We start from the raw sequence: 20,737 nt of genomic DNA, 5'->3' as shown, positions 1-20,737 counted from the left end.
AATTTTTTTAGCAGTAGAAACCCCTGCTAAGTATAATCAGGTTGTATTTGTCAAATACTGGAAAAAGTAAAAAGAAATTTAATGTCCATGGTACAAAAGACAGATCAAATGATGGAATTGTTGAATGTCAGACAAGCATGAGCCACAACTTAGCAGCAATTCCTGTCCAGGCAATGTTAATTATACCAAAAGATACATTTTGTTAATTTGAAGAATCAGTATTTGATGATGATGCTGTCCCCCACTGGAAGAGGAGTTTGAGCAGATCCCTGAGTCTGAACCAGACTACTGAAATTAGCTCAGTTTTGAAATTCAGCATTTTGGATCCAGTTACAAATATTTTAAATGCTTGAAGCTAATGGGATGTTATGATTACAGATCTGCAGAAACTGCAACCAGGTGTAAAGTTCAAACTTTTTCACACTTTTGTGTGGAGTAGCTAATTATTTTTAGTGCTGGGATGCAGCTGTGGGTTTTTCTCCACAGTGCCCTAAGCTTAGGCTGGGTGGTTTTGGTGATGGGCAAGCACTGGAAGTGGCTGAGTTTTATTTCATGGCTAAAACTTCCCTTTGGCTGAGGTGCTGAGGATGCTCTCACAGACTCCTGCCATGCAGGAAAGCCATGGCCACACTGAAAGTGGCTCCACACTCACCTGGGTATTGCTCACTATCCAAATTCTTCTTTGCTTGCTCGCTCCTCCTCTTCTCCCTGGCCTCCTTCCAGCGCCTTTTCTCCATCCCTGCTCCCCTCAGGCACTTCCTCACTCTGCACTTTGCACGCTGCACAGTCTCAGGGCAAGCTGCTCCCCCAAACTGGGGCTCTATTTTAATCATCCTGGTCCTGATCATGTGGCCCTTGCCACAGGAGGTGTTGCACTCAGACCACTGGGACCATTCTGTCAGCTCACAGTCGATGGCTGCAGGGGACAACAAACACCAAAATAAAAACGTCACAAAACCCCTGAGATCTAAACACAGGCTCAAAAAACACACAGATGTGCTGATGGATCTTTACACCCCAACTGCATGAACTCTACTTAAGCCTCCAATCCTCTCAGCAGTTGTTTGGATGTCAAAATTTTTCTGAGTCCATTTCTAGCAGAAGTGTTATTTGACACGCTCTTCGATTTCTTCTTCAAGAGTGGAGCTGGCAGATCACTAAAATTACAAACAACATATAAATAATTCTCCTGTGCCTTCTTCAATTTCCCCACCCATCTGTCTGTTCTGTAATGAAAAGCTGTTGAAAATTGAGTTATATTTAAAAAGAATTTGCTACCTCTGAGATCCGAGCCTCGCTTTGCTGGCAGTGTTATGCAATAAGCCACATTCACTAATACCATTATATCTTGAAAGTTTTCATCCCTCAGCACTGCTTAACACTTACAGCCCCAGTGAATAATAATCAAAATGATATTTAAGAAAAGCTGAATGAGCAATTACAGTGTAGGAGCCTTTTTTAACCCGTACTTTCTGTGAAAAATAATGTAATTTGTGATAAAACCTCATAAACCAGCTGGCAACAGGATGCTAAAAGCAATCATATCTCATTCATTCAGCAGTGCCTTAGGCTATCACACTTCACAAAGACTGAAAAGCAACTAGAAATTTGCTCTACCCAAGAAAAGGGGGATTTTAATGGAGTAAGGTAAAAAATTCTCTGCAGCTGTCTCCTCACCATGCAGCAGCAGGTTGCACAGTGATACCATTCAGAGGTGTAAAAAGGTGGAGAAAACCTCTTTTGTGCTCTTTCTGAGCTAAAAGAATCACACAGGTGATTTCAAACTCTTCTTTCTTCCCTTCCTGGCACACTGTCTGCATTTGATAAACCACATTTTATAATTCTGATTTATTTCCTCCTGGGGAGTTGCCTGGAGCTGTACTGTGTTAAACATGCAGAGCTGTATTCCCAGAAATACTGGGAATTAGCATGGGCTGGAGCAGAATTTAAGAAATGGTCATAGTTCAGCTCTCAGTTGTTGAAAATTAATAATAATAATGATAATGATAATAATAATTTTTAACAATGCACAGCTGATACCCTGCCTATTTAAGAAGTGGTATAGAGGTTTGATCCATAGATTTTGACCCATAATTAGCCTCCCCTTCCCAGGAATTTTCCAGACTCACGGCATTCTGGCAGCATGCACTTCTCTGCTTGCTCCAGCTCCTCGTTGCAGTCTCCCAGCTCAGCAGCAGATTTCAGCATCCTCTGCCTTGTCCTCATCCCCTTCCCACAGGTCACACTGCAGTCACTCCACTCAGACCAGGGAGAGAGCAGGCAGGGGATGGTATCTGGCAGGAAAGAAAAAAGGTAAAGATTTTTCATTTTTAAAGATTTCTTTTTGTAAATAAATTGCAAAGGTATAAATTTTGAAAACAATACAGGTGGAAAATGTGCTGAATTTTATCTGTCATCAGCCAATTATAATTCCTTGTCACAAGCTGAATGGTGCTGCTCAGAAAACTTTAAATTAAACTGAAAGGTTTGCTTGATCTAAATATCTTTGCTATCTTTTTCTGTATCTAAGTCTGCTGGGTCTCAGTGCATCTGGGGAATAAACAGTTGAAGGAGCTGTGCTTCAATCATAACTCCTGTTTAAAAAAAAAAAAAAAAAAAGGATTGTTGCAGTGAACAGAAGTCAACTTAATTTAGTCTAAAAAGTGAAGCTTCCATACTTAGTCTACCAAAATTTTTTTGGTATTTTTTTGGTATTTGGTATTTTTTAAATTCTCTCTGATGAAAATGTAACATTTCCTAAGAAATGAATAGTGACAGTAAGGGTGTGGCTGGCTGATTGCACCAAAGAAACACCTCAATTTCTGAACTTTTTATGGGTTAAAAGGGCAGGGCACTGTTTTATTTGTTTTATTCTAGCCTTATGGTGAAATACACCTCAAATTGCACAACTCAGAGTTGTTCAGGTATGGGTTGTGATACACTCACCACTGGTTTAATAAAAGGCAGTAAGAGACAAAGAATAAAGCAAAAGGTTATAATGGCTGGGTGCTTGGTATTCAGCTAAGAGCACACTTGCTGTTTGGGATATACTTCTTAAATTTAGCTTGTATATTTATAGATTTATTACACATTTTTAAACTTTTTTATAAACTATTTTCTTGTATTTTAGGAACTGTTTTATATGGTTATTTTTTGAGTTTGTTTTTTTATGTGTTTTTTGGTTGGGGTTTTAACTTTTTTTTTTTTTTGTTTTAATTTGGGCTGTGGTTTTTAATTTTTATAGACAGTTGGTGCTGGCAATTGGTATATTAGTAGAAGGTGTTTTTGCTGGATGTTATTTAACTAAGCAGGTAGTTTACTTACTACACTTTATTAACTTATATTAATTAAAAAAAAACCTGCATCTTTAAAACTACTTAAACACTATACATATGGTATTTAATATGTGGAAAAAGCCAACACCATAATATGTATTTTTAGGACAGCACTGCCTCTGGTTTAGCTGTGCTTTGTGTCAGAAATTATGTTTTCAGAGCAGACACTCACGGCACTCGGGCATCATGCACTTCTCTGCCTCAGTGGTTTCTGCCTTGCACATGGATCCATCAGCAGGAGTCATCTTGATCATCCTGTGCCTCCTCTTCATCCCTGTGCCACAGCTGGCACTGCACTCGTCCCACTCCCCCCACTCAGTCACCAGGCAGCTGCTGGGAGCTGTTCAAAGGGGACACAAAATTGTTCATGGCTGTCACAAGCTCAGCTGAGCGGGAAGGGACCCCAAAGGTTGTCGGACCCAGCTCCAGAAATGCATCCCCAGAGAGTCACACCATGTCCCTGAGAGTGTTGTACAAATGTCTCTTGAGCTCACACAGGCTTGGGGCTGTGACCATTTCCCTGGGGACCCTGTTTCAGTGCCCAGATTTTTTCTGATACTCAACTAAACCTGCCCTGACTGAGCTTCAGGCCATTCCCTTGAGTCAGGGGTCACACAGAGCAGAGATCAGTGCCTGCCCCTCCTCTTCCACTGACAAGAATTTGTAACTGCAGGGAGGTCTGACCTCAGTCTCCTCCAGGCTGAACAGACCCAGTGCCCTCAGCTTCTCCTCTGGAACCTTTACCATCCTCCTGGCCTCCTTTGGACACTCTCTAATGGCTTAATAACTTTTTTTAGACTGTGGCACCCAAAACTGCCCCCAGCACTGGAGGTGAGGCTGTCCCAGCCCAGAGCAGAGCAGCACAATCCCTCCCTGGCCCTGCTGTGATGCTGTGCCTGATCCCCCAGGGCAGGGATGTCCCTCCTGGCTCCAGGGCACTGCTGACTCACATCCAGCTTGCCATGGACCAGGAACCCTTTCCCTGGCCTCATTTTCCAGCCCCTCTTTGCCCAATCTGTCTGTACACCCAGGGCTGCCCCATCCCAGGTGCAGAATCCAGCACTTGCTCTTGTTAAATTCCATGTGGCTGGTGGCTGCCCAGCTCTTTGATTTGTAGAGGTCTCTCTGCAGGGCCCAGTTTTTGAATCATCTAGTATATCTTCCAATTGCATCCAAGTCATTAATTATGGTATTGAAAAGCTCTGTGGGACCCCAGTGAGACTCATATAACGAATGATTTGGGCAGTGCTCCTGCTGCTGGGTGGATTTTGTGAAGCTGACTGAAATACTTACAGCATTCCTCATTTACAACACACTTCTCAGTCTCCTCAGTGGGCACCTTGCACATGGAGCCATCCTCAGGGAACTGCTTGACATATCTCTCCCTGGATCTGGTGCCCATCCCACAGGACACGCTGCAGGGGGACCACGTAATCCAGTCTGACATCATGCAGGTGGAGCCATCTGAAAGACAGGGATTCCAGCTGTGGGCTGCACAGAACTTTGTGCATCACCCCTTTGGTGCTGCCCTCTCCTCCAGTGCATCCCTCATCCTGCCCTCTGTGCTCCTGTGAGATGCAGCATTCACCACAGGCAGCTCCCACTCATGCTCCACAGCACTTTTCTCATGGCCACAACCCAAAGCCACATTACAGCAACCCACATCCTTGAGAACCTGGAAGGAAAAGTGGATTTTACCGTGGATTTTACCAGGAATTCTCCTCCCATTCCTGTTACCTTCATCACTGCAGCCTGGACCCATGCAGGGCTGGAAGTCCTGGGTGTCTGGGCAGGGCACACTGAGGTCCAGCTGAGCTTTCAGCATTCTCTGCCTCATCCTCTTGCCCTTTTCACAGGTAGAGGAGCTGCAAGCTGACCATGGGGACCAGTTTGAGTATATGCAAGTCTCAGGGGTGTCATCTGAAAAGTGAAGAAAGCCATTGCATTACAAATCCTCTCATATTTTTCTTCCCTTTACCTGGCTGATCATTACTTTACATTCTAACAGGACACATTATTTCCACCTGCATTCTATCTTCTCCATTTTAGCCGAAAAGAAAAAATAATTGCCCGTTGCCAACTTTCTTAAAAAAAATTATCTGAACCCCCAAAATCTTCTCTCTTTTATTGCCTGTATTGTTATTCTCATCTCCTTGGTATACATGCAATTTCTTTTCAAGAAAAAATAGAAGAGACCAGAAAAGATGAAAACCTAAATCACTGTTTGAGGGGAATTTTTGCCCCTAAGTCAGTTTTGTACCTTATCTACAAATGACAGTGGGGAATGGAACAAAATATAAATTATTAGCAATGCACAAACTAATTTCAAATGTACCTTCTTCTTTTTCCTCTGGTGCTAGATCTGCCACAATATCATCTATGTTATCAGGAACAATATTGCACTGCTCTCCCTGCAAAAAAAAAAAAAGGTTGTGAAGAGAGGAAACTCATCCATGAAGGGTTAAACCCATTGTGAGGCACTGCTGTGTCTGCAGCACCTTTTTCTCTCTGAATTCCTAGGCATACATAAAAAAAAATCCTCAATTAAGCAGATGAAATAACAGCCAGATTTAGGAGAACTAATATCTTAAGACAGCTTAATATTTTTCTGCCATTATCTTTGTTGTGGGTAGGGTGAGGAGTGTAGATTTGGAGGGAAGGTGCAGAAAGAATTTATTTATTTATTTGGTTTACAAATTGAGAATTTTGCTTATAGATATTCTACCTTTCGTGCAATTCTCTCAATGACAACTCTGGCCACCAGCTTGATAGATCCTCCCTCTGGATCATAAAATGGGCTTTGAGGATGATCTAAGCTTGTAAGAGGTCTGATCTTCTCCTGAGGCACTGTAGGTTTGTTAGGAGACTGCAATCAAAAATGAAAAAAAAAAAAAGTTATAAAAGAAACCAATAGTAATTAAAGCTTCTCTGAAATGCTAAACTGCAAAATTCCAATGTGAGGTGAACTTGGTACATCCATACTGACTGGTATGGGGATTGGTTTGGTTTTGTTTCTGTGGGGTTTTTAGTTTGTTTTGGTTTTGTTGGTGGTGGTTTTGTTCTGCTTTGCTGTCAGAAATAGTTGGCATGGGATTGAACCAGCCCCAGGCTCGAGCTGATGTAGCTGCTGATGGCACTGCTTTGGTCTGTACAAAAAGGGGGAGAACCCAAAAGCTTGGCTTTGACCAAAGCCCCCTGCTTATTGAACAGATAAATAAAACAGTGAACAGAAATGAGAAATTCTTTACTGTGCTGTGACCAAGCCCTGGAAAAGATTGCCCAGAGTGGGTGCAGAGCCTCCCTTACTGGGGATACTCAAGAATTGTACAAAATCCTACAACCTGCTCTAGCATGACCCTGCTTAAATAGGGAGGTAGCATGACCCTGCTTAAATAGGGAGGTTGGGCCAGATGCTTGTTCCAATCTTACCCATCCTCTCCTTCTGTGCTAGTAATTCCCCAGGGGAATGTCAGTACTAATGCTGAAGGAACTCAGGCAAAACTGGTGCCTGAAGAGGCTGCCAGGAACAGAGGCTGGACAGAGTTAAAGGAAAATAAAGCAGGGATTTATTAAAAGCCCCTCAAAGGATTCTCCTTGGGCAGCGCAAGAGCCTGGCCAGGGCTACACCCAAGATGGACCCAGAGTCATGAATTTTCACATTTTTATAAGTTTTGGTCCATTTCCATATTGGGGTTAATTGTCCAATTCCAGCTCCAGGGTCCTGCAGTCCCATCCTCCCAGATTCTCTCCTCAATTCCCTGCTGCTTGGACTTTTTGGGCTGAAGCTGCTCCTTGGTTCTGGGGCTGGAAAAGGATTGTTTTGTCTGACAACACTGTGAGGAGAACTTGTTAAAACTTTATATGAAGTTCAGAGTTATATTCTAACGCAGGACAATGTGGAAAATATGAAAGCTGAAACTTGAGGCATCAAAACAACCGACAGTGAAGTTACCATCTGTTTAAATTAATTTTATTTCACTTCAAGAAAAATTTTTAGAAGAGTAAAAAGCATAAAGGCATGGGCAGCACCACTCAAAGTGCTTTCCTGCTTCACTGCTCTGAGGTGTGAAAGACAATATTGTCTGTGATTTGAAGAAATGACAGATGGTGCCTGTACCTCATAGGTGACACCACTGTCGGTGCCAGCATCCCAGGGGATCAAATCCTGCACCACCTTCTGCACCCAGCCACAGTCCTTGGTGCAGAGATCCTCGGCAGACAGCCCCACATTCCAGTCGGGGCTGGGGCCCAGCATGGTGAGGAAGGACATCAGGTGCCTGTGGCGATCCACAGAGAACTCAGCAGAGGGAGCAGCTCTCCTGCAAATGCAGAGAGCAGGGTGAGCAACTGAGCTGCCAGGGATGGGACAGCAGACCACGGGGTCTGCACCTCAACGGGGGAAATTCAGTGGAGACAGGAATATTGCATGTGTAGGAATAGAATAGATACAGAGATATAATTGATATAGACGTATAATAGATATAGAAATATAATAGATATAGGAGTATAATAGATATAGGAGTATAATCGATATAGATGTATAATAGATATAGAAACAGATATAAAATAGGTATAGATATATAATAGATATAGTAGTATAATAGATAAATAATAGATACAGAAGTATAATAGATATAGATGTATATATAGATGTATATATAGATGTATATATAGATGTATAATAGAAGTAAAATAGATATAGAAATATAATTGATATAGAAATATAATAGATGCAGAAATATAATAGATATAGATGCATAATAGATATAGAAATAGATATATAATAGGTATAGATATATACTAGATATAGAAATATATATAGATGTAGATCTATATATATATATGTACATCTATATATAGATATAGATGTATAATAGGTATAGAAATATAATAAACATAGAAGTATAATAGGTAAATATAATAGATAAATATAATAGAAATAGATGCATAATAGATATGGAAATAGATATATAATAGATATAGATATATAACAGATATAGAAATATAATCGATATAGATGTATAATAGGTATAGAAATAGATATAGATGTATAATAGATATCAAAGTATAATAGATATAAAAATAAAATAGATATAGATGCATAATAGATATAGAAGTATAACAGATACGGAAATATAATAGATACAGAAGTATAATAGATATAGATGTATAACAGATACAGAAGTAGAATAGTTATAGAAATATAATAGATACAGAAATATAATCGATATAGACATGTACTAGATATATAAATGTAATAGACACAGAAATACAATCAATATAGATGTATAATAGATACAGAAGTAAAATAGATATAGAACTATAATAGATATAAAATTATAATATATACAGAAGTATAATAGATATAGAAATACAGAGCTGCAGCAACGTGCATGTGCATTAGTGGGATGATGATAATAAAAACATCTGTCAAAACATTTGCAAACATTTGGGCTAATTGCAGAGAACTACTTTGATTGCTGGGACACTTTTTACCCCCACTCCCTCAGCTAATATGAGTTCTAATGCCAAAATTTCTTGGAAGTGCTACTGTAAGAATTAATGAAGTTTTAATGCTCATGGAAGTGAGAGATGGGGGTCACTGAACCCTGGAGGGTTCAGCCAAGATTTTGGCAGAGGATGTGAGAATGCCCCTGTGCATGCCTTTGTCAGGCATCCCTGGGGAAGGATCTGCTGAACCACCCCTGCCAAATCACCCTGCCATGCTGACAGCAGCTCCACATCAATTTTTATTAAATTCATAAATAAAATCTATACATTTTATTATTTAAAATCACTGGAGGCTGCTATTCATGGAGCCCTTCCTGGCATTTTTCTGGTGAGAAACAACAAATGCAGAATTATTTAAAATATTATTTTGGTAATTCTGTTCTAAATCCTGGCCTGATATCAACCCAATTTTTTTTCACTTGCAGGACTTGAGCCAAGTCGAGGTTTTATTGGTTTTTATTCTTTCAATTTTATGCCAAAGTACACTGGTTCAGGGCATCTAAAGACCACATTTATTTTAAATGTGAGACATTTTTACAATCTTATTTGTCCTTCCTATTAGAGTTAGGTAACCAATAATAATGCCCATGCATGCATAGTAGTGAACAGAAACTGTTCTGCTGTAGTCATAACAAGTTTATTATTCCTATAAATGCTTATTAAAATGTGGTATTTATTTGTGGATTTTTTTTTTCTGACTCAAAGCACTCTCGTTACATTCAGAAAACCAGAACAGCTCAAAGACATTAACTTTTAGTAGTTATCACAAAGTTTCAAAAGTAAGATATCTAAAAGTTAGCATGTTTAATTTCCCTTTAAGAGGCAAGTTAAGAAGAATTTGCTAATGTGTAAAATATTCTGGCCACTTCTGTTCCAGAGTCTTTAGAAGTTGTTTCTTACTGTGTAAATTATCTTACATTGATTTAAAGACTCTGGGTAGAAGAGTTTGGTGTCATTAATCCTGCATTTCCCAGAAAGAAATGCAAATTATTTTTTTTTCCTAGTAGAGATAGAAGTCTGATTTCAGTTTGTCTAATGCAAAGTCATAAAATAATGAATGACAGTATCAACTTCCCTCAGTAAATGCAGTATCCTGATATATTTGTCAAGCACAGAACTGTGATTAGTTTTAAAAAGCCTATTAGCTGACTTAAAGTAGCTAAAGGATTTACTGCATTACAAGGGTTTCTATGAATTCCCTATAGGAATTCTGTATTTCAAGCAGGGTAAGCAATACACTGTAAAAATAACAGAGAGATGTGTGTTTGTGTAGCTGATCTTTAGATGGAGACTTATAATATACATAATATGCATCACTATGTTAATATAAATAAAAATATGTGTGTACTTAACTTATATCTGTATCTAAATTATAACTAGGTGAGTGTTGAAACCCTGTTAAGGAACACTCCAGTGAGATTCACTCTGACTCCAGGACTCTGGTTGTGTTAAATATCAGTCAACTTTGGCCTGCCATCATTTTCCAGTTCAGAGCACTTTGCCAAAAATCACTGATCTTCTGCTCCTTTCTTAGGGCAGTTAGAAAATGTTATGGCCACTTTACTGAATTTTATCCTGCAACAAGTTAAAACAGAAATTGAAAATTCATAGAGGACAAATGGAACCTCCTCTTCTCTTCTCTTCTCTTCTCTTCTCTTCTCTTCTCTTCTCTTCTCTTCTCTTCTCTTCTCTTCTCTTCTCTTCTCTTCTCTTCTCTTCTCTTCTCTTCTCTTCTCTTCTCTTCTCTTCTCTTCTCTTCTCTTCTCTTCTCTTCTCTTCTCTTCTCTTCTCTTCTCTTCTCTTCTCTTCTTCTCTCTTCTCTCTCTTCTCTTTTCTCTTCTCTCCTCTCCTCTTTCTTTCTCTTTCTCTTTCTCTTTCTCTTTCTCTTTCTCTTTCTCTTTCTCTTTCTCTTTCTCTTTCTCTTTCTCTTTCTCTTTCTCTTTCTCTTTCTCTTTCTCTTTCTCTTTTTCTCTTTCTCTTTCCCTTTCTCTTTCTCTTTCTTCTCTCCCTCCACTCCTGTTCAGACATTTTCCAAATGCATGCAAATACTTGTAAGGAATATGGATACAAACTTGAACAAACCTTTGGGGGGTTTTGTTAGCTTTTAAATAATCTGACAAATTTCAGCTGTTTCCAGTATCCACATGAATGACAGATTGATGAAACTGGCAGGAACCAAATTCTTCCTTGCATCCTTCAGCAACACATCTGGCTTCAATGCCCTAGACTGCACTGTGATCTCCATGAAGGAAACCAGGACAAAAATGTATTCAGTCCACCCTAAACCAAACTATTTTTTTTTTCAATATTGTCAACACTATGCATGAAATAGGAATTTGGATCATCTCTTCTCTCTTTAAAAATTCTAGACAGTGTTCATCTGCAACAGGTTGAGGAAGTCTAAAGTGGAAATAACTTGTGAATTTTCTGCAAGAGACAAATGTGTCCCTTTTACTCCCCCTGGTTTTTTTTCCTCCCCATTTTTGTGTGTTTGCACTTTATGGTGTTTTGGATTGTGTTTTTTTATTGTTTTGGTTTTTTTTTTCCTCTCTTTTAAGGCTGAAAGAGCACAAACATGATTTTGCTTCACAAGTTTTCTCCCTAAGTGACAACCTAGTTGTTATCACTACTGGGGGTGGGGGTTAAGGAAGTCCTTGACAAACCAACAGAAAACACAGCTTGCTGCAAAACACATTTTTTTGAGTGTTGAATCAATATTTTTGTGTTCTGCTGAGGTCCATGAGAAAGGTGAGAGGGCATGCATGAGGAAGGTGGTTGTGTAGAGTTGCTGAATAAAAACAGCAAAAATTATATTTGGGAAAATAAAACTTTGTGTAGCAAGTAGAAAAGAAGCAAAAGGCAGAGCATATTAATTTTTTTTTTTTTTTTTTTTTTAGGTAATAAGACCATTTATAGGGTTGAGATTTTACCCCTGTTTGAAATTCAATTCTAATTTTACACCTCTTCAGATTTTTTCAGAGTTGTGTTAAGGTATAATCACCATAACCCCATTTTTAGGGTTTGGAACTTAGATTCATTTGAGTGTACCAGGATCTGATCTGTGCCCAGGATGATGCAGCACAGTCTTCCTTTTCAAATAGAAAGAAAAAAGTGGAAACAGAGAAACTCTTCTAAATCTGATCAGAGGCAGAGGCTGAAAGCACTGAACCACATTGCCACTGCTTTTGTCTCAGTGGTCCTCCTGATTGGAAAACACTTTTTAATTTTTTTTTAAATTAAGTGTTCAGCTGATTTAAAACTGAATATCTTCAGAAATACCCAATGGGCTTTCCATTCTACCTCTAGGAAACAAAAGCAGCATCCTGCTTCTTTCAGAGACTTGCACTGCATCACATCTCCAATTTCCAGGATGGACATCCCTATTTACTCATCTTTAGGACCTTTTGTTGTTGATACAAATAACACTGTGAGCATGGAAACACACTTCCCACCCTTGAACTTCCACCAGCAGCCCCTACACAACATCTGTTTCATTGAACACACTTTAAATCAGAACACCTTGAAAAGTGAAGTAACTTCAAACAAAAAAAAAAAAAGAAAGGAAGATAATTAAGATCTCAAACTGAATGGAAAATATAAAAATATAAAAAGTTGAAAAGCACATTAATGGCAAGCTGTTGGTTTCTCTGAGCACCAAAACAGAGGTGGTGACAGTAGGAGTTTGGCCATTTTATTTCACAAGGAATGAATGGAGAAATACAGGAAACTTCTTACACATTTAGCTTTTGGATTGCAAAATCCCCACATGACAACTTCTCACCTTGCTGTGTGTCAGGTTTTAAAATGAGGATGTTGCTATAACCAATTAAAAGGGATGGATATTGTTTTATATATTGAACTAGGGGATTATATCATTACCACTGGCATTCAAAGCACTCATCAGAACAAATGTTGCTCTAAAATATCATTAATCTGAGTGCTTTTACACAGCATTACAAAAGGAAGGGACTTTGTACAGGCATTTTTTATACTGTCCTCTTAGCATGCCTGCATTGCTACTGTAGATAATAATGAAATATTTATTCATTAACACATGAGATATTTGATTTAATGCCTTCATTCATGGATGGGCATACCTTAATGATGTGATTAACAAATGTGAGCAGGTTTTCTACACTCCAAGAAAAACCTCAAATTAGGATTGCAGCTTCTGAAAGGGTGGATTTTTGTGTTCTTTGCAGATTATCACAAACAAGGTGTGGTTATTTAATATTTACTCCTGCTTAGAAGAGCTTTGTGTCCCTTCTTGGATTATTTACTAGGTCTTCACAACAGCAGATAAACAGCACAGATCTATTTATGATTTCTTAGCAACAAACTCTGATTTGCTATAAACTTTTCTGAGTATTAGATCACAGCAAACATCTCCTTTTAACAAAAGATACCACGAGGCTATTGACTGGAATACCTAAAAAATTGAATATCTAAAAAATCCTTCAAAAGCCTTTAAAGAATTTTAAAGTAATATTGTCCTGCTTCTCAAAACCATTTAATTTGCAAATATGCTAAGTTGGGAATTTCCTCATTTCTGAAAATGCCCAGCACCTTAATTAACACAATGCTGATCCCAGTTCACCCAGCATCCCTCTCCACCCAACCTGCTGGTGTCTGGAGATGAGAATCAGAATAAACATTTAATTATCATTTCATTAATAGCAAAATGCAAAGGGGCAACAATTAGCAGGTTGAAATTTTGCAAATAGAGTTGTGCTCACTAGAAATTGAAATGGCAAATCATCCCAGTTGCCCAGTGAGTATTTTCACAAGAATGGGGAGGCAGGATTAGTGAGCACACGTGTAATGGCAGGGAAATGATGCTGATGTGATTACTCACCATATTATAAAGGGAAATTATTCTGGCTCAAGGAAAGACAGCAGATGGTTGGGACATAGCCATAAAACTGTAACTACCAATGGGAGGAACGTGTAGAGGGAAAAAATAAAAAAGCAATAGATGAGATGTTTGCAGGAAGTTTGATTTAACTGGATGGCCACTAATTTCCATGAACAAATAGAAATCTCTTGCAGGGATTTTTCTTAGTTCATTCTTTCCTAACGTTTTAATACTCAATTATTTCCTTGTCTAGTGACATTTGAATTTTAAGCAGAAAATAAATGGTGACAGAAAATGGAGCTGCCATATGTGCTTGATCTTACAAAAACATGATCGATACAATTTTTTTTTTCTTTTCCAACAAACACATATGTTCTTACCTAGAACTTTTTTTTTTTTTTTCTCCTTGAGATTGGATTATGAATTTCTTAACGTGGGTGTCAGACCATCTGTCAGACAATGAAGTTTTCCTGGGTCTCAGTAATACCCACTGCACTTAAGATAATTCTTTTTTACAAGTGTGATGTAATTTTTGGATTTTTTTTTTTTTTTTTAGTCAACACTTAATAAATGCACATAACTCTGAATGGCACTCAGCTGACATGGATTTAGGTAACAGGGTATTTCACAACAGCATGGGGATGGATGCCAAGAGAGGCAGGAATTTGTCACCTTGAGCTGCCAAAACACAACTCAGCAGTGTTTTGTCCTGATGTCTGGGAAAAAATAAGAGACTGAGTTATTTTCTCATTTAAATGGAGCTCTGTAGAGACATTAAAATAGAGCAACCAAGTTGTGTGTTGTTGGGTTTACTCACTCCTCTCAAGTACCAGTAAAATGGAAATTCACATGATTAAAGAATTTTTCTTACATTAGTTATCCAAATATATACATGCACTTTGAGCCCAATCTCACCCTGTCTCAAATAGAAATGCCTGTTATTCTATATGGATTTTAAAAAAATGTGTTATCACTGAGATGTATCTTCTGAGATTTTTGGTGTGACAAATATGTCTACTTTGTGGAAAAAAAAAGTAAATTTATATTTAAAGAAACCCTAAAGCACTAAACAGAATTTATCTTTTCAAGAGAAAAGAAAAAAAAATGTTCCATTTAGGTCCAATTCTTGCATGAAAGTTTCCATTTTGAAGTCAAAGCCTTTTAAGAAAAGTGCTTTGGTTGGGTTTGCTGATGGATAAATTGTTCATTCAACAAAAACAGCTGCCAGGAGCTCAGGGACACAACTAAACCTTGCAAAGTCACAGGTGGGGATCACCTGAGGGTTTGGGGTCTGTAGGACAGGACACCAACACTGTGAAGGAATGAGGAAATTTTCAGCACAGGAAATTTTCTGACATCATTTTCTGCATTAGCCAAATGCAGAGCTGAGCACTCGGAATTATTTTGAGCTCCAGAGAAATTTATGTATTTCTCTTTGTGTGTTATCAAAAGTCACAGCTGACTTTCCCCCTGTATTTTGGGTTTTTTATATTGCATTATTGTTTCTGATTAGATTGGGGATTGGGATTCTATTTTTTGACAGCATTAAACTTCACTGGATGAATCCCAGTTATCTATAAAATCAATAAAAGGAGAAAATAGCTGAGCCAGACCCATCACTGTGTTGCCATAGAAACAGGAGACTCTGTCTGGCCTCCTCATTCTTGGCATTTTATCCACAAACCCTCCAAACTTTGAAAATGTTCCCTGGTACCATTCTGTCATGTTGGGCAAGGAAACTTCACTTCCAGCAGGATTGACAGATTTTGGCTCTCACCCCATTTTAGGGTAGACAGCACAATGTGACAGTGGGAGGTGACAAGAGAAATAAGGATTCCTGGGGGGAAAAAAAAGACCCTCCAGAGATTTACAGAAATAAAAAGTGAAGACACAGGCTCTAGTGGCACCATCATATTTTCATTTTTTCTTGACATAACTTTTCATAGGAGTGGGTACCATAAAATGATTAGGAAGTTCTGGGATTATTGATTGTTGCTTCCAAAGCTTATGTCTCACTAGATCCACTGCAAATCCAAAGCCAGGAATATTAATTTTTAAAGACTGCACTCCTGTTCCCTTCTGAGGAGTTGAGTGTGAAACCTGAGTTTTTAAAAGACACAGAGTTTTGATCATCACTGCACAATGTCTTTGTTATATCCTAAGAATGCTTTTACTTTAAAGAAGTTAGTTTCTGAGGAAACCAGCTTGAATTTAACAATTTTTTTTTTTTAATTTCAGGGTTTCAAGTTGGGTTTTTTTTTACTTTTAATTGAGGTAAGGAAACATTTTTATTGTGATAAACAATGAGGTTTTCACATCTGCACCTGTTTATATATTACACATTCTATTCTATTCTATTCTATTCTATTCTATTCTATTCTATTCTATTCTATTCTATTCTATTCTATTCTATTCTATTCTATTCTATTCTATTCTATATTTATATTATTTATATTTATATTTATATATTATATAAATTCAGGTCCAAGCAATCACAGGAACCCTGAGATTTCTGTGCATTCATTAAACTTGGTCAGAGCTGAAGGAGTTTTTCAACTCTTTGATTGTCAAGTCATTTTTTTCCAAAGGATGGCAACCCAAAACTTCAGTCCATAAACAGCTATTAGAACATTCTAAACACAAGTCAAACATTGTATTTTCCTCCAGCTTGGCATGAAAATTTCAATCTGCATACTTAGCATGCAAGGGTTTAGGTTTAGACAAGACATATCTCACACAAAATATTTTTAAAATATTCCCAGAGTGCCTGTTGAAAGGAAAATATGGCTCATACAATACAGCATTACAACTTTTGTTATAACAGTGTAGCTAGAGCTGGAGAGCACTTAGGGAATTTAAAAAATACTTTCAAGCATCTCAAAATTTAAATCAATTCATCTGTCAAGAGAAAACCACATCACAACTCTTCAGGGGGAAAAAAAAAAAAGGTATTTTCTTTTAGGATCACATAAATCCAATGAGATGTCAATTATAACCAGATTTCACTGGTTACAATGAGAGTGAATTTGCAGCTCAGACAATTCACCAGCCTGCTCCTCATTTCAATTCCTCACACCTTGGCTGCCAGCACTTGGATTTCCTTTTGGATTTCCTTGTTATCAATGGGCTGGGATTGTGCACATGGCATTATTTCCTTGCTGGAAGTTTGGCTGCCCTGCCTGCAGCTGCTGTTGATGATGTTTCTGTGAATTCAGGCACAGGGATGATGCTGCTCTAAGGGCAGTGATTGGTTTGGGGTTTTTGGCTGATTTCCCAACCATGTGCCAAATAATGTTCACACCATCCTGGTCAGAGACTTTTTGCTGCTGCAAGCTATTAGCTGCAATCAACAACAAAAGATATTTTTGCCCCAAGAATCCCTAAAAGTTCATTAAAGTTTGCTTCAGGCAATAGGTTCTACCTCAGCACTGAATTTATATTTCAGTTTTATATCAGTTATTCTTTTTGAGCTGTCCATTTTACTCTAAGGAGTGATGCTGTTACTTTCACACTAAGAGTTAACACTCATTTTTTAAAAAATTAAAATATACTTCAAGGTAATTAAACCACAGGCACACCATAAGGTGTTCAATGGGTTAAATGCAGCCATGGAAGGAGATAAAAACTTGGACACAAGCTTTAATATTTTAAAAGTACAGAGGAAGTGGAAACCAGATTAATGCAGAATTCACCTAGGAGAAAATGTCTAACAAGAAGCATGAAAAACAAGCATTGCAAGGAATGTAAGAAGGAGGAATAATTAATAATCTTCCTTGTTTTTATATAACCCTCTGTTGACTCTTAGCCACACAAGAAAAAATTACCCATGTGTGATTTATTTTTCAAATCATTAGGTGGAACAGTGTTTATAATCAATTTGTATAACTAAGTATTAATGGCATCCAGTGCAGAGATGATTAAAGGACTTTGATATGAGCTTTTCTTATCCCTTTGGAGACAATAACAAATATAATTCAGACAATGCCTGTTACAGCTGGTTAATTGCAGCTCATCTGTATTTTGCCTTTCTGAATGCCATTTAAACCCAAACACAAGTCTGCATGTTCAAATGTGGGGTTTTGTTGGTTTTTTAAAATCTCTGTTGGGTAGTCTGAGGATTTGATTAATTGAGCAACTGAATAATTCACTCATTTCTATTGTACATATTTATAAATTACATTCTGATACCAAAATCACCTATTTATGGGCAGCTATTTATTTATTGCATGGCAAGCCAGGATATAATTTAATCACTCTTAATGGGACAGCACAAGGGTTACATCAACTGGAAATGAGCAACAAAACCCAGAATTTACTCACCTAATGCAAAACTAAACTTTTGTGAGTTCATAATATTTTATGAATAAATAAAGGCACTATTTCAAGTATTTCAAGTGGATGAACAGGAAATTTTCCAATGAATTTTAGTTTGCAAGCTCTGAGGAATTTGGTTTGGTATTTGTGGGTAGTCCTATCAATAAGACATTCTAGGAAGATTAATTCCCAGAATGAACTTACATTAATTCTGACACTGCCAAGTCTCCAGGGCTCTGGGTATTTCATTATTTTTTGTCTAAAGTCTCTCTGTTATCAAAGCTGAAAGTTGCATTGATTTGAATCCTTCCCTCTTAATGCTGATTGAAATTTATTTATAATAAATAAATGCAGTGGACTGTCTCAAAATTAAAACATGATACAAGGGAATAATCAGCTTGGTTTCACCAAAATCTGATGCAACAATTAAACAGGGAGATTTAAAAAAAAAAAAAAAAAATCTTTTTCCTCCAGTAAAATCACTGATCAAGGCCACAAATTCACTCTGTGCATCTGTTTCTTTTTCCTCCAACAGTGTCCACATTAATCTCTCCAAAAACAAATCACTCCAAATGTAGGTAGAACAACTGATTTTGATTTCAGCCCACAAATATTTTTTTAAATACAAGTCTTATTAAAAGGAAAATGACAGCTTTGGATGTGGTTTATATGCATGTATTTTTAGCCACATGTGCAGCTTAGAGAGAAATAGATAATTCTCACTGATCAATTAGTAAATTCATTTCTCAAATTCTGCAGACAGAGAGATACACTGATCAATTACCTAAATCCTGAAAAATAAGATTAACTCTATCTGATTTTCTGAAAATCTTAACAGGATTCCTCAAATCACATATTTATTTTATAGGACACCACAAAAAGAAATTCTCCTTGAAAGTTTGATTCTCAAGAACTACTCCATTTATTTTGAATTTAATGTCAATGTTTCAAGGAAGAAAAGTTGTATGGGCACAGGACCAGCAGCAAATTACAATGAAGTAAGGAAAAAAAACAGCAAAAAAATTCCAAAAAACCCCGTATTTAGGAATATGTTGTCCTATTTCCTCCATGCAAACCAGAAAAAAACTGCTCTAACATCTTTGTGGACAGAGAAAAGAGACAACAAGCATGCAAAACTTGACACAGAAAGAGATGGGATAATTTTAGGGGATAATGAGCTAACCACACTAATTTATAAACTTTGGGCTAAATCCTTCCATCCATAATTATAAAGAATAAAAGATAAAAGTGAGAGAGAAGTGTGAAAAATCCTATGTACATTTCATATGTTTCAAGTACTCTCACCATGCTGCTGACCAAGGTAAAATACATTGAATTTTTGCATTGAAATGACTTTTCTATAGGTTGACCTACTAAACTTTAAATTTAAATACTGGAGAATAATTTCCATCCTGTGTGGGATCTGTGTTTGTATTTATCAGTGGTAGGATGTGCATGGGCATGGAATTTCAGATTCCATTCCATTAGAAATTTCAGATTTCCATTCCATTCCATTAGGAACAAGCATTACAATTCAAATACAATATGATTCAAATACAACACAATTCCTTTTGTGTTCAGATTTAAAATCAAAGGAATAAAAGAGTAACAAAAAAAAAAAAAAAACAAACCAAAAAATGGCATATATTTTAGGAAAGGGAATTAGAGAAAACATTTTAAAAAGTTTTAAAAGCTCCCAGTGAATTTGCTGCATTTTATCTTTTAAAAGTCTTGCCTTCTTTATCCCACATTTTTCTGTCATGGCTTGTTTATTTTCCAAGTGCCAGATATGCAGATTTGGACAGCAGTGGTACTATCTGGTTTCGTTGTATTTTATCCTCCACACTGCCAAAGGCCAATGATTTGCAGCTGGGCATGAAAATAAAATTTAACTCTGCCTGCAACATGGCCCTGAGGAAGGGGAGCACTGAGCTGTGCACTTGTTTATACAAGAAAGATAAGAAAAACTGCTTTGATTTGACAGAGTGCTGCAGACTGATACCAGTGTGCTCCAGGAAGAATGCACTCCCTGAGAATACTTTAAAATCAGAATTGCAGACACATGACTTGGTGATTCAAATAAGAGCAACAGCAAAATGTTTTATTGCTCAGTCTGGCACTCATCCTTCTCATGCTAGCAGTGATGCTCTTCCAGTCAGGAGCCACAAAACTGCTTCACAAATATCAAAATATCACCCAAAGCTGTCTCCAGTGTGGGGGAAAAACTCAGCAGAGTTTTCTGCATGCTGAGTGAAGAAACTGAATGGAGGATAATGAAGGTGAGTGATAGGGAGAAAAATAAAAATGGGAAAGAGTGACAAAGAGCAGGCACATCAAGGAGAGGATGTACAAAAACAGGCAGGGAAGTTTGGCAGGATGTTGTTTCCACATGATTGTCACTGGGAGATGACATGGAATCATGAGGAAAACTTTGATGTGAGAGCAGCCTGAATTTTCCAACTTTTGACACTACACACCTCCATAAAAAAATACTATATGCATTTTTATAATTGCTGTGAAGCACATTTGGGAGGGTTTTTATGTTTGTCATGGCACACTGTAATGCCACTTTGGCACTACTATCACAACCTATTATCCAGTGCATACATAACCAGGGATTATGCAAAAAATAAAATATTTATGACTTTCAATCAATTTCTTGATTAGCAAGATGGTTGTGCTCTGTATAATAACAGAAAAAATGTTTATTCTGAGTTATTAT

The 20,737-nt window shown here is 37.6% G+C and overlaps 1 protein-coding gene across 1 annotated transcript in view; it reads right to left on the bottom strand.

Annotated features, from left to right (window-relative positions):
- The window catches only part of SPON1 (spondin 1), a 149,629-nt gene that overhangs the window by 3,670 nt on the left and 125,222 nt on the right, over positions 1-20,737 (bottom strand). The window contains exons 8-15 of the mRNA XM_079310145.1: positions 7,453-7,654; positions 6,061-6,201; positions 5,671-5,746; positions 5,073-5,255; positions 4,629-4,799; positions 3,508-3,675; positions 2,130-2,294; positions 653-916 (exon numbers count right to left, since the gene is read on the bottom strand). Coding sequence (XP_079166271.1) covers positions 653-916; positions 2,130-2,294; positions 3,508-3,675; positions 4,629-4,799; positions 5,073-5,255; positions 5,671-5,746; positions 6,061-6,201; positions 7,453-7,654 — 1,370 coding nt within the window. The remainder of the gene's footprint in view (positions 1-652; positions 917-2,129; positions 2,295-3,507; positions 3,676-4,628; positions 4,800-5,072; positions 5,256-5,670; positions 5,747-6,060; positions 6,202-7,452; positions 7,655-20,737) is intronic.

This window comes from Erithacus rubecula (assembly GCF_903797595.1).
Source record: "Erithacus rubecula genome assembly, chromosome: 6".
Classification (NCBI taxonomy): domain Eukaryota; kingdom Metazoa; phylum Chordata; class Aves; order Passeriformes; family Muscicapidae; genus Erithacus; species Erithacus rubecula.
This window is presented reverse-complemented; position numbering and strand designations above follow the sequence as displayed.